Source organism: Agelaius tricolor, unplaced genomic scaffold, assembly GCF_023055355.1.
Source record: "Agelaius tricolor isolate 1412-34295 unplaced genomic scaffold, bAgeTri1.0.p SCAF_23, whole genome shotgun sequence".
Lineage (NCBI taxonomy): Eukaryota > Metazoa > Chordata > Aves > Passeriformes > Icteridae > Agelaius > Agelaius tricolor.
In genome coordinates, this window is record NW_027269283.1 from 6,893,707 (window position 1) to 6,912,369 (window position 18,663).

The 18,663-nt window shown below is 42.3% G+C and overlaps 1 protein-coding gene across 3 annotated transcripts in view; it reads left to right on the plus strand.

The window, feature by feature from the left end:
* The first annotated feature begins 2,311 nt into the window (after positions 1-2,311).
* Positions 2,312-18,663, plus strand: part of RTEL1 (regulator of telomere elongation helicase 1) — a 45,373-nt gene continuing 29,021 nt past the window's right edge. For all 3 annotated transcript variants that reach the window (XM_071446846.1, XM_071446848.1, XM_071446847.1), the window contains exons 1-16: positions 2,312-2,390; positions 3,010-3,130; positions 4,592-4,790; positions 5,151-5,244; positions 6,158-6,239; positions 6,826-6,886; positions 7,122-7,197; positions 7,366-7,450; positions 8,554-8,619; positions 10,061-10,214; positions 10,538-10,576; positions 11,209-11,287; positions 11,931-12,028; positions 12,551-12,606; positions 15,167-15,244; positions 16,073-16,154. In XM_071446846.1, coding sequence (XP_071302947.1) covers positions 3,029-3,130; positions 4,592-4,790; positions 5,151-5,244; positions 6,158-6,239; positions 6,826-6,886; positions 7,122-7,197; positions 7,366-7,450; positions 8,554-8,619; positions 10,061-10,214; positions 10,538-10,576; positions 11,209-11,287; positions 11,931-12,028; positions 12,551-12,606; positions 15,167-15,244; positions 16,073-16,154 — 1,351 coding nt within the window. In that variant the 5' untranslated portion in view covers positions 2,312-2,390; positions 3,010-3,028. The remainder of the gene's footprint in view (positions 2,391-3,009; positions 3,131-4,591; positions 4,791-5,150; positions 5,245-6,157; positions 6,240-6,825; positions 6,887-7,121; positions 7,198-7,365; positions 7,451-8,553; positions 8,620-10,060; positions 10,215-10,537; positions 10,577-11,208; positions 11,288-11,930; positions 12,029-12,550; positions 12,607-15,166; positions 15,245-16,072; positions 16,155-18,663) is intronic.

Sequence of the window (18,663 nt, forward strand, 5' to 3'; positions counted from 1 at the left end):
GCTCTTTTGTCCCATTCCTGTAGATTCTTGCTCCTCTAGCAGCATCTGGATCTCATCTGGAAAGAGAGATCCTGCCTGGGCAGCCTCTGAACAAACATGGCCATTTTTCACTTTGCACTTCTGCACAGCACCAGTGTTCCCCTTGCTGGGGTCCTGGTGTGGTTCAGCCACTTCCCCACAGAGGTTAAGGACCATCTTTCACAAGGTTTTTATTTTGTACGTGGTCTTTCTTTTTCTTAAAGAATATTTTATCCAAATCTTAAAACCCAGAAATGAGTGAGAAGTGGAGATGGGCTGGTTCCTCCTGGCTGGGCTGTCACACAACTCTCTGTGCTGCTCAGTTTTGAAATCCTCCCTCTCCAAACTCTGGCTTTGTAAGAACTAAGGGTTTTTCCTAGGCAGAAAAACACCAAGATGACAATCCAGTGTGAGACCAACACCTTTATTTATCATGTCTTCATCCCAACAGATACTGCAGCTTCACTAAACCTCCACAACAAGGAATATATCTTTTTCTAAGGTTACAGCACATTTCCTCTGTTGTGTTTTTAGAGGAGGCAGCCTGCAGCCCCGGTCAGGTGAGGTCACTGGTGCAGAGGAGCAGCTCCAGGAGCTGCGGGTGCTGACTCATGGCTGCTGCTGGGCACCTGCTGACTCACAGCCCACTCCTGCCTCGGGCCGGGCACCTCCCAGCTCCCCTCTCCCTGCAGGTGACACTGCTTCTATCAGCAGCACTGACATAAGGAAAAACAATCTCCTTTGGTACACTATTGGTACTGCTCTTCCGTGTGGGAAAGACGCATTTACAGGAAATAACAACAACAGAGTATTCCATGTATTTATGAGGAGTTTTATTTTTTCTTCCCTAAAGTTAACCCACACTCTCATTTCACCATCTTTACAAAGTAATTTCTTTTGCAGCTTCATCATGCGTGACTGATATCACAGTAAAGAGTTCACAGTCAGAAACATGAGCAAAACCAGCTGTTAAATTTTGTGTGGAGAACATAAAGTTCCATGGGAATAACTCAGCGTTCTCCAGCTCACTCCCTGCAATTAAAGACAGTTTATGATCCAGGGCAGTTCAGCTCAAGAATTTAAAGGCTGGCCACCAAAACAGCAACACCCATGAGCTCCCCTGACCCAACACCATGACACAGGAGGCACCACGAGTTTGGGAACAGAACAGACCACACAATGCTTAACTTACATAGTTTAAGTTTCGCTCCTTTTAACATCAGAACCGTTCTGCACACAAACAAGCTGTGCAGCTGGCCAGGAGTAAAGCATTCTAATGCTACAATAAAAGAAGCCACATCCTGTTCTACATCTATGCAGTGACAGCATGAGACACAGCAATAAACCACAGAGATGAGTACAAAGTACTTTCTTCCTGCCTCCTCTCTCATTTAGCTGCATGAAACACAATTTTACAAAATTTGGCGATTCAAGTAAGCCATGCCTATGCTTTTATTAAAACCAGATTCTTACAAAAGTGGGTAATCCACCATCAATCCAGAGCAGTTCACGAGTCACACGGCCTGAGCACCTGGAATGCCAAAGCCGTTCCTGGATGCGCCTGGATGCGCTGGCAGGGGACTGAAGGGTGGGAGCACCGTGCTGCAGAGAAGCCGGGAACAAAGGCGCGGCACATTCACCCCTAACAAAAGAGACCCGTCAGAATTCATTACCGTTCCTATCGCAGGAGCTCAGCATAAAGGCACAGAACCCTCCCACCTCAAACGCCGAGGGTTTCACAAAGAATCCCGCCGCGTTCTGCCCTCTCCAGCGAGCAGCAGAGCTCAGCACAAAGCACAGCGGGGCCCGGGACACGAACCCTGCCCAAGGGCAGCGCTTGTCGCACGTCCTGAGCCCTTCAAAAGCGGACAAACGCCACTCCCGGGGGGCCCTGCCGCGGGGGACCCTTAGAGAGCTGGGAGGCCTTGGAAATGCAGCTTTTGGCGAGCGAACAGCCGACATTCCGCCTCTCCGGGGCCCAAGCTCGGCCTCCGCCCCGGGGGAAGCGGCCGCGGAACCGTCCGGCTGAACCATAGGGCCTGTATGGGGAGCGGAACCGCCTTCCCTCAGACCTGGCAGCGCTCAAACCCCACCGGGCTTGCGCCGCTCCTGCCCGGGGCCCCTCACGAGCCGCCACCCGCCCCGCTCGCTCCCCGACAGCCCGGCCCGGACTCCACCGGGATCCCCCGGGCCGGGCCCGGCCCGGGCCCGCCACGGCCGCCGCCTTCCCCGCCCGTTACCAGGGCAACGCCGCCACTCTCGCGAGAGCGCGCGCAGGAAGTGACGTATGGAACGTGTGGGTGTGACACGTGACAGCGGCGCGGGGATTCCGAACGGAACAGGCGGAGGGGAGGGAGCGCCGGGACACGGGGGTACGGGAACACGGGGGCACGGGAACTCGGGAACTCCGGAGCACAGGGATCTTGGGACCACCGGGAGCGCGGGGCTGAGGGGACACGGGGACACGGGAGCCCTGGATCACAGGGATCTCGGACGGCGGGAACACGAGCCGGAGCGGGCGGTGGGGACCAGGAGTACGGGACCGGGACCGTGTCCCAAGTGTCCATGAGCCTCCTGCAGAGCCGTTGGTACCGGCCCGTCCCTGAGCGCCGTGACCCAATTGCTCCTTCCTGTGCAGCAGGGACCGACAGGAGAGGAGGAGGGAGGCTGTTTACACGGGCCTGGCGTGGCTGGACCAAGGGGAACGCTGCAGCCTGACTGGGGACAGGGGTGGCTGTGATACTGGGAAGAAATTCTTCCCTCTGAGGATGGTGACAGCGCTGGCACAGGGTGCTCAGAGAAGCTGTGGCTGTCCCATCCCTGGGAGTGTTCAAGGCCAGGTTGGATGGGGCTTGGAGCAGCCTGGGATAGTGGAAGGTGTCTCTGCCCATGGCAGGGATTGAATGAGGTGAATTCCAGGTCTCTTTCAGCCCTATCTTGGCACGTTGTCACCACCACAGCAGGGTCAGCATGGTCTGCCCTTCCTTGCAGGCACCTCAGGGAAGGAGCCATGCCCAGGATCACTCTAAATGGGATCACAGTGGACTTCCCCTTCCAGCCCTACCCGTGCCAGGAAGCCTACATGGGCAAGGTGCTGGAATGCCTGCAAAAGGTGAGTGAGTGTCCAGCTGTGTGTCATTTCTAACTGTACAAAATGGTTTCTCTAAGAAGAGGCTGTCACAATTCAAGTTTTCTTTATGTGCTTTGTATGCTGCCTTTCCAATTCTTCTCTGACGTTTTACTTGTATTTTTATTTTATTCTGTGATAGTGAAAATCGTTGCTGGCAGGTGGCAGCCAGTAGAAATATAGATGGTCTGTTCCTGCCTAAATTGGGAAAAGGAAGAAAGGCTGCTTGTATTTATGCAGTCTGTCCTTGGCTGGCTGGGTCTGACTACAGGATCATGAATGGTTTGGGCTGGGAGGGACATTAAAGCTCATCTTGTTCCACCCCCTTCCATGGGCAGGGACACCTTCCATGAGACCAGGCTGCTCCAAACCCCATCCAACCTGGCCTTGGGCACTTCCAGGGATGGGGCAGCCACAGCTTCTTTGGGCACCCTGTGCCAGGGCCTCTTCACTGTCACAGGGAACAATTTCTTTCTATTCTCCAATATAAACCTACACTCTCTCAGTAGGAATCCATTCTTCCTTGTCCTGTTACTACAGGTCCTTGTAAAAAGTCCCTTTCCATGTTTCTTGTAGCCCCCTTGTTGTAAGCCCCAGTTAGGTCGTCTTGGAGTCTTCTGTTCTCCAGGCTGAACAATCCCAATTGTCTCAGCCTTTCCTCATGGGAGGGATTTTATCTTGTCTTGTTAATATCTGGACTATTTGTATAATTTTCCATTTGCTGTGCAAGAGGAGAATTTTACTGAATGAATGTCAAAATAATAAAATGGTTTTTTTCATGATCATTACCTTTTTTTTCTGGACACGTCTTTGTGGGAACTAAAAGATTGTTCTGAGGGACCAAACAAGCTTGTTGTGGGAACTTTAGCTTTCCACCATAAGCTCTGAATCACAGTACCTGCTTGGTGCCTCCTCTCATTGAACTCAAAGTGTTGTGAGCTCATGATATAAATTTGTCTCATACACTTGAGCTCAGCTGCTGCTTTTTTTTCCAATTTTTAGTATTGCCACACACTTAAAAATTGTAACATCCTGTAGGTTTAGGTGTTCCAAGTACTGACAAAGTTCTGTGCCTAAACTGGCATGGAACAAAGCCTTAATGCTAAGGGAAACCATCACTCTGTTAACCGGGAGCCACTTTCTGGGCTGGCTTTTCAATAACTTCTCATATTTTGTATTTTATGCTGAAATGCGACACACACCAATGGCTCTAAGAGTGGAGAATTGAATTCCTGTGCTAAATAAATGTGATGGCTGGCTCTGGGTTTTTGATTGAACTTCATTAAGTTGATTAGAGGGTCCTACAGGTTGATTAGACCTCGTGGGTGGGTGTTCCTTGGTGGGGCTGCCAGCTGGTGTTTGCTCCTTGGCAGAGGACATGCAGAGCTGCACCAAGACCTGTCCTGCTGAACCCCTAAATCCCTCTCTTATTTCTCTCCACCAAAGAAGGTAAATGGCATTTTGGAGAGCCCCACAGGCACAGGGAAGACCCTGTGCCTGCTGTGTTCCACCCTGGCCTGGAGGGAGCACTTCAAGGACACCATCTCAGCCCGGAAAATCGCGCAGCGCATGAATGGGGTGGAGCTCTTCCCTGACAGACCTGTGTCCTCCTGGGGCACTGCTGCCACAGATGGAGATGTCCCAAGTGAGTACCACCACCTCTGCACTCAGGGATGGTAGTCAACATGTGCTTTTATCTGTCTTTTATAATAAATGTACAATTATAAAAGTTACAGAGCTTTTAGAAGTTGTTGAGCAGATGGAACACAGTTTCACCATTTCATACATTTTCAAGGTGTTTTATGTAGTTTGAATTTTTCTTGGAGCTCATTTAGTTTTTTAGTTTCTTAGAAGCTTGTTAGATGACAGCATTTCCTGCTGTCTCTACAAGGCAAACTGTTACCATAGTACCAGCTGGGGAAGGAGGCTAAGAATATCCCTAGTTCTCCTTTCTATGCTTATAATGTCTTTCTGCTTTTTTTTTTTTTTGTCTTCCATTTGGCAGCTTATTACACTGACATTCCAAAAATAATTTATGCCTCTAGGACTCACTCCCAGCTTACACAGGTCATTAATGAGCTAAAGAACACAGTGTACAGGTGAGTATGATTTAGGGTAGTGTCCTTATTCAAAGAAAAGGTAGAGAAATCCCTCTGGTGTAGTTATTGTGTGAACTTCTGTGGATGAATGCATAAAAGATGATATCTAGAGAAATGTAGTTCCTTTAATGTGCATGTTTAGAGCCTGATTTTCTTTGTTGATGGGCTTGGTTTATTTTAATACTTCACAGCTTCTCTCCTTCAGTCATAGAATTTTCTGAATTTAGTCTGGTTTTGGTTTTTTACTTGACACATTAACTTATTAAATTACTATTTTAAATTTCCCCTATTTATATTTTTCTGGGGGTATTTTTTAAGGCAGTGAGAAGCCATTACCCAGCTGAACTCCTTAAGCTGATGTAAATCTATTAAGAACTTCTGTTATACCAGTGCCTGTCACAGTTTTCAGCTGTTCACATGCCAGTGTGTGGCTGAGCTCTTTGGACAGGCATGGTCATTTGTTTATGTAGCTCTTGGAAAGATACAACCTTGTAATAAGCAAAAAAGCCCAAACCATAGTGAATGTTTGTAGTGAACCAATTCTGTCCTAACCTTGCTCTGAACATCACAACCAGCTGGGAAAAGCTTGTAATGGATGACAGGCCCCAGCTGCCTGGGCTGAGCTGTCATAACAGAACCTAGATTTTGTGGTGGATGGTGTAAATTGCTGCTTGTGACTTCTTGCTGTGAACTGCTGCTGCTTATTAACACCCACTGCTGCCAGCAGAGATGCAGTGCCTCCAAGTCTAGTAACACACACAGCAGTTACAGACAAATTGACTTGTTCTGGCTCTGACCCTTGCTTTGGGCTCGTCTGTTTCTCCTGAATCTTTCACTTTTGAGATATTGAATCTAAGCTTGTACAACTCTGTTCTCTCTTGCCTTATTTTTAATGTCAGTTTTGTGTATCCAGGCCAAAGGTTTGTGTGCTGGGGTCCAGGGAGCAGCTCTGCATCAACCCTGAAGTGAAGCGACAGGAGAGCAACCACATGCAGGTGAGATCAGAGCCTGGAGAGGATGTTCAGGGAGATCATGGAAGCTTTTGTGTCATTTCTGTGCCATTCTTCACCCTGACATTGTTTAGCTACAAGAGGCTGCAGGGAAACACAGAAGTTGTAAATATGTTTTTAGGAATGTTTAGTTTCCAGTTTTGTGAGTGCAAAATGTAATTCTGAGTCTCTGGTGACATTTTCTATTCAAAGAAAGATGTCACTGTGTAGAACATGACAGTTAATAATTTGTAGTTTCTGATCTGCTATTTATGAGTTTGTCAAGAGCAATAATAATTTCAAAACATTGCTTCAGTTATTGATTTAGCTGTTATTTTTACAATATCAAAGATTACTGTTTTGAAAAGTATTAATGGTAAAATATAACACATTTTTCTCTGAGCATGTGAGTGTTCTGTGCTGCAAAAAAAGAGCCTAACTTGGAAGGTGAGCAGGACATGTGGTTTTAAAGCTGAAGAACTTTGATTAGCATTTATTCATTAGCTGGGGTTAGAACTGATTCACTCCTTAACATGCTTTCAGTGCCTGACAAGCTGTGCTACTCTGGGCTGAAATAGGCTTTGTTTTACAGATCTACATGTGCAGAATGAAAGTGATGGCTCGTGCTTGTCATTTCTATAACAATGTGGAAGGTGAGTGTGGCTCACCTTCACTTCCCCTGGATGCAAAGCCCTGGTTTTTGGAGAGGGAGGGATTTGCTAGGCAGGTGGAGAGGTTTGGAAGAGTTGGCAAAATCCACCTGTGTTTTTCTCTGTTACTGTCTTTCAAGAGTGAAATATCAGTGGGTGAGTTTGATGATCAGGGTAACAACAAATCTTTGTGTGATGCCTTCACCTAAGCTGGTGGTTTTAATGTCATCGTTTACAGAAAAGAGTACAGAGAAAGAAGTGATTGAATCAATCATGGATATTGAAGACTTGGTTAAAAATGGAAACAAACACAGGTGAGTGGTCCCCTCAGACCTTTCTCCCCCTGACTTGTGAAAATAATGAAAATTGTTTCTCTGTTCACTTTTATTAATCCATTTGTGTATCAGAGTGCATGAATGTTGAATGCCCTCTTAATATTTCTGCAAGCATTATAGTCTGTACTGTTTTCTTTTTTTAAACAGAGCTTGTCCTTATTATCTCTCTCGAAGCCTGAAGCAGCAAGCAGACATTATTTTTATGCCTTACAACTATTTACTAGACTCAAAGGTAACATGTAACTTTGCTTTTAAATACAGTTGTTCTTCTGTTTGTTTTATGTTGGCTTTTCGTGGATAAACAGTGAAGAGTGATGCCTGGCAAGTGGATGCATTATGTATGATTCAAAACTGACCAAACCCCAGTTCAGTTCAGGACCATAGAGGATGCCATTTGGGAGTTTTCTCTGTAATTTCTTTCCCATGATTAAAAAAAAAAAATGAGAATTTTCTATATTTGTAGAATTAGCTTTGCAGAATGTGGTGCCATTTTTAGGTGATATTCACCTCCTGGACACAAATCTTCAGTCTCACACTGCAGTATTTTTGCATACAGTCTGAGGTGTTTATGTTTCTGCAGCTGTTGCGTGATTTTCAGAATAAGGAAGTTTTCAGTAGAAACTGGACATTTCTCTTGGAAATAATTTCTGGTTTTGTGTACAAACAGTTGTAATAAGCTGTTTGTATTTTATGGATAAGAAGTGAAACCTTTGAAAACTCTGTTGAGGAAACAAATGTGCTGACATCTTCATGCAATTTGGACTGATTAATGAATTATAGTAAAAGCCAGATTGTACCCCACTGCTGCAGGAAGACTGAAAGTTTAATAAATTAAAAAATAAATTTAAAAGATCCCTTAAGCCCTATAAGCAGAGAAGCCTGGAGGAGGTGTGTCCAGAATATCCACTTGCAAAGGCAGCGCAAGCATCAAATTGTAAACACAAGGCAAATCCTCTGCTTTACACCCCACTTCTCCCAGATCTCTATTGCCAAAAATGACGCAAAGTGACTCAAATTAATAGGTAAACTTTCTTACATTAGGTAAACTAATCCCAATATGGAACACCTGTTGTTTTTTTTTTCCTTTATTACAAATTGTAACTTCTCTAAACATTTACATGATACATTTTAGCACCTTCATTTCCAGAGAAAATGATTCTGTGGTTTCTGTAGCAGGCACAGCCATTGCTTGCTGTTTTCTCAAAGGAAAAAACCAACCCAACATAAAAATACATGAAAACCCAAAAGCATCTCATCATCCACTTTCTCAGCCAATCAGATCCATATTTCTCAGTGGCCTTTTTGTCCATTTCCTTGTTCTGATTTTGTCTTTAGAGCAGGAAATCACACAACTTGGACCTGAAGGGGACTGTGGTGATACTCGATGAAGCTCACAACGTGGTGAGTTGTTCTGGTCTGTTACCGTTTTCAATCTGCACCCAAAGAGTAAAACAAACAGCCTGTAAAATCTGTACTCAGGTGTATGTTGCTAATATTCATTGTCATGAACATTTCTTGTTTCTGTGACAGTTAAACTTTTGTAGTTGAGTTAACAGTCCTTTGACACTGCTGATTTTTTTACAAGGTGATGATTTCTTTCTAAAGGGTACATCTCCAGATTTATGAGGTGTTTCTTTTCTTGGAGACTTTTAAGAAAACACTGTGTAAGAAATGATGGAAGACCCACTCTTGAAGCTCAGCTGCATCAGCTCTGCCAAGTGCAGTAGATTGCAAACAGGCCTCTTGTAATATTTCCAAGTCCTCACTCATAGAGGAAAACAAGAAAAAATAATTAATGCTGCTGTAGGAATTCTTCCTTTTTGCTGGCTTGAAGCTGCATCTCTTTTCCTAAATAATGAAATGCAAAGGAACATTTGAAATATGTCTCTTTCTCTGCCACACGAAGCCACAGTCTCCCAGTGGGATTTCTGCTGAACAGCTGTGGTTTGTTGTGTGAGTGCCTGGTGTCCTTTCAATAAACAGCCACCCATGTCTGCTCTGCTTCACTAGAGAGCCTTGCATTGCTGCATCCAGGGTTTGCTCCTTTCCTCAGAACATCTCCTTCTGTTGAAAAAATGTGTGGAAATCCTGTCACAGTTGTTTGGGGTTTGGATTTGTTTTTCCCTTTGTAGTGTGCAGGAAGTATTAATTGATGCCTGCATGCAGAAATTAGCCAGAACAGCTTCTCATTTTGCAATAGTTATCTGATGGTGCTGTCTCTTCCAGATTAATATGTGGAAATTTAGGGATTATCCTGAAATAAAATTAATTTCTTTCTGATTAGATTGTTTACACATGCAGCTTGCTCAGCACTTATTTTCTTTATAACTTATTTCTTTATAGCTATTACAGTCAAATATTTGTGTAGGTTAGACCTTATTATTTATCATCAATCATCAGGGGAATATTCTTTTTGTGAAAGAAAATTTCTTGTAAAGCAATATGTGATTTAATTTTCAAAGTCAGAGAAAGTTTTGTCAAACTTACTAATCCTGAGTGTTTAAATCATTACTATGTTTTAAATAGAAAGTAGAGAAATAGCTTTTTTCAAGAACAAACCAACTGTCTAAGTAAAAGAATTTCCTGCTTGAACATCAGACAATTACTGTCTGTACTCTCTAGAAGGTTGATAATGTGGAAGAGGCAAAGTCTGTTCTGCATTTCAGAAAGAATGTTTTTTATGAATAGTCCAAGTCTTCAGGTGTTTATAAATATCCTCTGGCCTGAGCTGGAGATCAAAGATAAAATCAGGCCTGGTTGTCTGGACTTCATCATGTCTGAAACTGCCTGAACAAACAGGACACAGAGTGGTCAGATAATTCTTCCATTCCTTCTGTTTTAGGAGAAGTTGTGTGAAGAGTCCTCTTCTTTTGACTTGACTCCCTATGATCTGGCTTCAGCAATGGATGCAATAAATGTTGTCCTGGAGGAACAAGCCAAAGTGGTTCAACAGAATGAAATCAACGCTGAATTCAACATGGAGTTGGCCACTTCAGGTGTGTTGGCAGTGACACATCACTGTTTCTCTGGGATTATAAAGTGCCACTACCAAGAACTGGAAAATAACTTTAGGGAAATTTATGCTTCTGTTAATAAGTAAATTGTTGTTAATTAGTAATTGTTGCCAGACACTGGAAGATTTGATCAAACTAATGTGACATGAGGGGCTATGAAAGAGAGCAGTGAGAGGACCACTAGAAATATCTTTCCATGTACACAATTCTAACCTTCATAGCCATAATTTCTGGAAAGGCATAAAGCAACTGGGAATGAAAAAGGGGTGAAACAACCTCTTTGAAGTCTTTACTTTTTTCAACAGGACTGAACATGGAACTGGAAGATATAGCAAAGATCAAGAGTAAGTGTATTTTTGTGGTGTTGAAAATCGTTGTTGGAACAGTTTGAAAAGGTCAGGAATTACAAATCAAGCTCGCGTGGCATTGCCGTATGTATAACTTAAGTGTCAATGAATGTCTCAGTTATAAGTTATCTGGCTTTTCCCAAGAACTTTTTGGAGTGTTTAGTTAGTTTTTTCCCAAGAAGAGAGATTTGGCAGATGAATGTGTCTTTTCCTTCATTGTTAGAAGTTCCCATGTTTTCTAGCCTTATCAGTGTGCTGGAATTGCTTCAGTTGCATAATTCTGCTGTCAGAACCTGAAGTTAACATCAAGAGCTTGAGATATCTCATGTATACAAAGGATTTTCAAGAACAACTTTCCCTGTCTGTGACGAGTTTAACATTTAGCTACTGACTTCAGCTTCATTAGAAATTGAGGTCATGGAAGTTCTTGGAGTTGAATATGAATATTTAAATGTGGTTTTTGAAATTGGTTTTGATAATTTTGGTTCGTTTACAGAGTTCAGAGAACAACTGGGCTGCTGTCTTTTGAAGCAGCCTTTGTAATAAAGTACATTTGAAAAAGTGACTTAGATGTGTCCCAGGCATGACTTTCTGTGCACCCTAACTTTTTCCTCTTAATTTTCCTAAAGAAATTCTTCTTCAGCTTGAAAGTGCTATTGATGCAGTGGAGCTGCCAGCAAATGGTAATGGAGTCACCAAAGAGGGAAGGTAAATTTCTCCTCATTAATGTGTTTAAATGTTAAAAAGAACAGCAAATTGGACCTAGGGCAGCTGTTGGGGTCATATTTCTATTCTAGTTTCTGGGAATAGTATTTATTCAAGGTTTTCATTTCCTGAAATCCCCTATCTGTAGTAATCATTATTTTTGGAGGAACTCCCTTTTTTCGTGTTTCAAGAGTGGAAAATCCTCTGCTTGGTTCTCCTGAACTGGAAGAAGCTGTGCTTCTTTCAGCTTTGTGTCATGATTTAAGCAGAGGTACCAGTGATGTGTCTGAGGTTACCTCTGAGCTCTGGAAGTCCATTTCTAAACTGGTGCCTGTTCTACATGGTAAAAAAAGTCATGAAAATTGCATGCCAGTCTGCTTCTAAATTAGTAATGGATTGTATGCTGGGGAGGAATCATGGAAAAAGGGAATGACATGGTCTGTGTGCTTTCTGCCATGGCAGTATTGTGCACTGTCTTTATAAGCAAGTACTTAATTTTATTCTTGGAAATTTTTCATTCTCATGGAGACAGAAACATGTTTTGCTACATGATGATGAAATTGTTCTTCTGAAAGAGTAACATTATTTGTGCCTATTTGGTTCTTTACAGTATTTCCCAATTCTGCTTTTTCTTTATAAATTGCAGCTACATCTTTGATCTGTTTGCAGAAGCCCAAATAACACTGCAGACCAAATCCTCCCTCTTGGAGTCACTGGAGCAGATTTTACAGTTTCTTTCAGGCCGTAAGTGCATGAACTTTTAAACTCTTTTACTCAGGCTTTCCTCTTTAGTGCAAGAAACTGGAAATTTGTGTTGTTAAGGGAGACAATCAAGTGATAAAGCCTCTGTAAGCTAAAATCTGACCTTAAAGACTTGTGTCTTCTTATTAAGATGTGCAGGGTCCTCTGCTGGGAAACATATTTTATATCTGTTCGTGTAACTGAACTGATGCTGAGATCCACCTTGTGTCAAAACAGGACTGTATGGGTCCATCCAGGCACATAGAGGACTTTTGCACAGACACTATTTTTCTCCAAAACCACATGGATTGTTGTGTGAAGCTTGCTGACATTTTAGTGTCTTGAGTTCTTCCTTGGTCCTGGAGTTAAAAAACAGGAAGGTGGAGAATCATATAAAATTATTTCCCCCCCCTTGATTTAACAAGCTTTTGTCCTAATGTCTGTCAGCATCTTGTTCTTAAATTGCTCTTCTGTAAAGAAAATTTTTCAACTTCTACATGTGTAGTCTTGTGTTACTTTCTCCAGGTACTGGGATATTTGTCAATACCTCTGGATTGCATAAGGTCTCAGATATTATCCAGGTAAATATTTAATGCTTCTTCTATACATAAAGAAGGATAGAAGAGTTGGTTTAAAAGATGTGTAAAGATATTGGATCAATTTTATTCTTGTTGGGATGTACACTTGTGCAATGGTGCAAGTTTATAGTCTTTTAGGAGAAAGCTGCTGCCTGATGGGATGGATTAATCTGATTTTTACCCAGGTTGTTCTTTTGTAATTCTGGGCTCCCTTTTTGGAGATGCTGGATTAAAATTTTGGCTGGGCTTAGCATCCACCAGGTGGAGCTGGGTCATTGAACTTGCTTGCAGCAGTGTTGGGGAATATGAGATCATCTCATGAAATAACAAGAGAGACTAAGGAAAATAGCAAACAAAAGATAATTTAACAGGTTTTTTTTTCATTTAATTATTAACTTACAAGATGTCTAAAACAAAAATCTTTTCAGTTCCATAGGAACTGAATGTGACACTTGTGGGTATCCACATAATGCTGTCTGTCATCTCCCTGTTGTACACTTCCAAAACTTTGATTATGAATATCCCAAGCCCCATAAAATTCAGAGGTGCAGTGGACCAGTTGTCTGATACATGTGTGCAAAAAGGCACCAGAGATTAACACCCTGTGTAAAACTGAAAATGAAAACTTTATTCAAACCTTGCAGACCTGTATGATAAAGACAAGTCACCTGGGTGTTTTTTGACTGGTCCTGGCAGGTTTGCAGCACTGAACTCTGAATGCATGGGTGTTTGTGGGAGTGCATTCACAGTGGCATACACAGGATTCCTTTTTTCTAGCAGTGGTTTAACAAAACCTTCGTGTGTGTTCCAGTACAGTAGTAGTGATTTATGTACACTGGTACCAAGTGGTTTGTACTGGGAGAGGTTGCTGTTCTGAGGGGGGGCCAGGTGAGCCTAATTTAAATTGGTTTCTCAGGGTTTCAAAGCTGAGAGATGAGAAAACTCAGAAGTAGAAACCAGGTCCCCTGATCTCAGAGGACTGGGAATAATTGTCTGTGTGTGCTCTTTTGGGTTGTGGATAGATAAAAAAGGAGATTTGACTTTGGAGGAGAAAGCTCAGATCCTTTTTCTGCTGTTGAGCACATGCATGTGGACAGTGCAAAGGATCTGCCAGGGACAGTTTGTCACCTTGAGATAGGAGGGACGTGGACAGAGTTTGCTTCTTGCAGAGCCTTGAGTCTTCATTTAACACCAGCTTGTTTTAATTAATAGTAATTGTTTTTCTTCCTTTTCAAAGAACACTTACCAAAATGCCTTTTGTGCGCCATATCTTTGGCTATTTTTCAGAAGCAAATATTTCCAGGAATTGTGCGGGTTTTTTTTAATTGCTGGGGAACATCTTGTAACTAGCTAATACTCTTATGAGCGTGAGTAATTCCTATCAATGTCTGGAGAAATTTTGTTTAGGAAAAGTAACAGAGTTGTAAATATTTGAGAACCACAGCTGTTTTCACTGAAGTTGCACTGGGATGCTTTATGTTTGAAAGAGCATCATCTGTAGTCATGAGACATCACATGCAGGAAAGGGGGGAAAAGCATAACTCTGATAGAAGCTTTTAATTTAATATATGGACAATTAGATATGATTACAACTTGATTATTTTTCTAAGCAGTGTTATTAGCAGAGGGACCACAGATGAAATTTTAAGCTGAAGGAACTCAAAAAGCTCTTCTATGCTTGTTTGTGACTGATCTCCTTAGAGTGTTTTTTTTAATCCACAGTCAGAGTCATGAACAGTGTGAATAATAACATTGTCATTTATGTAGTTTGAGTGTGTTTAGATACTGACTTGAAGTTTTTGGAACAGTGAGAGCACATGTGGGGAGCAGAAATTACCTGGAAGAACCACATTTATTCAAGATTCTTTGTCTTATTTGATAACAGGAGTAAGGAAAGAAATTTAAGGTTATTGCAGCAGTAACGTTTGTGGAGACACTTCTCAGTGTGGGGATTTTACCACAAGGATGTATGTGTATGTATGTATCAAAAATAAAGTGGCCAGCAGGACCAGGGAGGTCATTGTCCCTCTGGTCTGGGCAGTGGTGAGGCTTCACCTTGAGTCCTGTCTCCAGTTCTGAGCCCCTCAAGACAAGAAGGACATGGAGGGGCTGGAGCATGTCCAGGGAAGGGAACAGAGCTGGGGAAGGGGCTGGAGCACCAGGAGAGGCTGAGGAAGCTGAGGGGGCTCAGCCTGGAGAAAAGGAGGCTCAGGGGGGACCTTCTCACCCTCACAAGTCCCTGACAGGAGGGAGCAGCCAGGTGGGGCTCAGGCTCTGCTCGCAGGGAACAGGGGACAGGGTGAGAGGAAATGACCTCATGCAGTGTCAGGGGAGGTTCAGGTTGGACATCAGGAAGAATTTCTACATGGAAAGGGTTGTCAGGCATTGGAAGGGCCTGCCCAGGGGGATGGTGGAGTTCCCATCCCTGGAGGTGTTTGTGGAACGCCTGGATGTGGCACTCAGTGCTCAGGCCTGGGTGATCAGTCACAGCTTGGACTCAACCATCTCAGAGGTAATTTCTAACCTAAATAATTCTGTGATTCTGTTTCCCTGCATTTTGCAGACAGTGTTCAGCATGGATCCCCCAGAAGGAGTCACAACGGGGTTCCTGCCACGTCAGGCAATATCTAAATATTACAAGGTATGGGAGCTTTTGTGTGCTGTGTTTTTCCTCACAGCATTTAATGTCTGTACTTCGTGTATCTCAGACTTGGAGGGATGTGGATAGTACAGCACATGATGTAGATTACAGGGAGGAAAAAAGAGAACACAACAAAAAAAAACCCACCAAAGGAGCGGTATTTAATTTAGATTCTGAAGAAAACCACCATTTTAAAATGAATTTGTAAATTAAATTTTGAAAGTGCAGCAAATGGAAATGTCAGAAAATTTTGAAATTGGATATTAAACAAGAATCAAGGTGTTCTTCCAGTAATGTATTTTTAGTTTAGCCCAGTGCTAAGCAAATGCAGCAGAACCACTGAACCTCCTCCCTGAAGTTGTTTTAATTTGTTTAAAGTTTGGAATTTATGGGATGTGTTGTTATGATGAATTTTAGGAATGGATCTTTTTCTAGATGTCACATTTAGACTTTATACTGTTTTTGTTGCCAAATGAAGCAAATCTTTCCACCATGATAGTGTTCTACATTTAATCTGTGTGGTTTATGCTGGTGGAAATACCCAAATAATTGGGTTCTTGGTCTCTGCTTGGGTCAGCCCATGAAAAGCTGCTCCCATCATCTGATTCAAAAATGACTGGTTGGATGGTGATGCACTTTTTTGCTCATGGTTACGAAATATTGGAAGCAAAATGGAAAAGAGACAGGAAATTATATAACCTTAGTAAAACTGTAAAAGTGGCAATAATTGCATTAATTACTCTTAATGTAGGCCAGGTGTTTTTTGAGGGATGAAGTTCAAGTTCATTTCTGCAGCCATTGCTAGAAACGTTTGTTACTTTCCTTCAGGTACATATTCATGTGGATAATGGTAATCAAAAAAAGAAACAAAGGACAGATCTCTGGAACTCATCATCTTCAAAAAGACAAGGTACAGGACTGTTCTTGGGGAGGTTCATGCAAAATCTGCATTGAATACTCCTCAACTGCTCCTTTCTGATCCAAATAGAAGAAAGCAAGTGCAGCTCCATTGTGGATACAATGAGCTGGAGACAACCTTTTCACTTTTATAGTTATTTCTGAAAGGGAGGTGATAGATGCCATCTCAATATAAGAATTTCTTGTACCATTGTGTTTTGTGCACTGCTGGAATTCTTTTAGGGCAGTGATTCTGGTGGAAGATCATCTCCATCATGGAGTTGTTGTATTGGTGTAGAGAAAATCTTCAGAGCAGCCAAGAATGGGGAACTCTCCTCCAGCCCTCAGGCTGATACTGAGGTTCATGACAGGTTCTGTTCTCATACCAGCTGCATTTCTCTGGACAACTGTGTTGAGTTAAACACAGAACTGGTGTTGAATGAGGCTGTAACTGCCTTTGGCAAGAAGGGGGTTCAGTTACAGTTATGATGGCAAAAATGTTTGTCAGAGGTGGTATAAGAAATTCTATTCCACTCTCTGTTGAAATTATTTACATTGTGGAGGTGTTACAGTATGTTTACTCATTTTTGGAGCTCTGTAGAGAAGTTTCATGTGATGTACCACAGATCTTGTCCAGATCATGTGAATTCTTAGGCAGAAAATGCCTTGCCCTGGGGCATGTTTACCTTTTCTGGGATCACCTGCTTTGCGAAACTTCCTACTTTGAGCAACTCTCAGGGTGTGTTGTCAGTTCTTGATAGTTTCAGCTTCAGCTATACTTTCCAATCTTCTCTCTTGTCTTGTCAATCTCCCCCCACCTCTTTTGTTCCTTATGCTCTGCAGATCCCAGTATCTGGAATTACTTCAATATAACTGTTCTTCAGAACCATATATTTAGAAGAAAAGAAAACTTGGCCTCTGAATCAAAGGCTTATCCTAATGCTCCTATAAAGCAGCACCAAGCTTGGCTTTGTTGGACTGCAGCATTCATTCTTTCTGATATTTTAATTTATTTTTTTAATAATTAAGTTGAAATTTTCAATTTAAGTTGACATTTTCAATTGGAGAAGGCAGATGCAGATCCCTTTACCTAAGCCTTCTTAACAGAACACTCTTCAGGGACTTTTGTAAATAACTTTGTCTCATAACTATCTACTTAATTACTCAGTTAAGTGCTCATGAGTGTGTAATTATCTGTTTCATGCAAGTCCTTCTTTTAAGGGCAAAAGTAACATTTTTCAAATAATGAATTTTCAAGAATTTACTGGGTTTGCACATAATAGCCCCTTAAATGCTTCCATTAAATTAGAGCTGTTTAGTAATCTCTAAATGCTGCTTTCCTGAGATATTCCTCAATTGCAGTTTTAAGATGCAGGAATAATTCTGAGTGGATTTGGTTAAAGATGGGTGCAGGAAGAGGCTAATACAAACATTTTTAGGTGAATTGCACAATTTGGAGGATTTATACACAGAAATACAAAGCAGTGAGAGAATTCTGTGATTCAGTAGATGGATTCTGATATATCTGTTTTTCAAATAAGAATAATATTTGCAAGTACCTGTGTAACACACCTGAGTATGCTGACATTTGTGCTTTATGTAAGCGTAGCAGAGGCCAGACATGTTAAATGGAGTCTCTGGTTTCCTGTAGTGATAGAGCAAATGGTATAGAAATAATTCAAGCATTTAAGAACAGCTGTTTTCCATGGATTTTGTGGAAATTATCCACTCAAACATCATTCTCTACAAAGTAGTTGGTGAGGACAAGGGGCATAGCTTGGGGTAGCTGATGAGATTCCTGCCTGAGTCATCTGGGAACAGATGCTGTTTATGTCAACAATATTGGACTGCTGCAGTTTCACATTTCTAAATCAGTTCTAAATCATCATGTTGTAGACTATTAGCAAGCCAATTCTCCTTGCCTTAGCTGTCCTTGTACCAGGAATGGAAAAAGAGACCAGCTTTGTTTAATGCCCAGCACTTCCTGCTGGTGAATGGGACCTTGAAAATGGATTTGTTGTTGTTAAGCTTAAAGACATAATTGCAGCACACCAGGCTAAAAATGTACAGCAGCCCCAACTTGTCCTGGAACTGGGAACTGGTGCCTGGCAGTTGTGATGCTAGGTTACAGAAATGTGTTTCCAGCTGAGCACTGGAGGAGCAGACATGAGGGGCTGGTGTCCTTTTCCAGGCCATCCCATATCAGCCCAGTTTGGTTTTGTGCTGGGATTTCTTGGGTTCCTGGCTGAGTGACTTTGTTCTTATCTGTAGATACTCACTGGCTTGTCCAAACTAATTTGCACCAATTGTTAGTGTGAGTCAGAAAGACAGGGAATTGGCTGAATTTTGGAATGTGAGTCTTCTAGAATTTGGGTATGGTCTGGATGGGTCTATCTGAATGACATGGAAGGGTAAAACTTTTAGCTAAGTGTTCACTTGTAATTCTAAGCAGTGAGTGACTCACTGGGCAAGTCTTAATGGGGATTTCCTGAAAACATTAGCTTTTTCTTTTGTAAATGAAG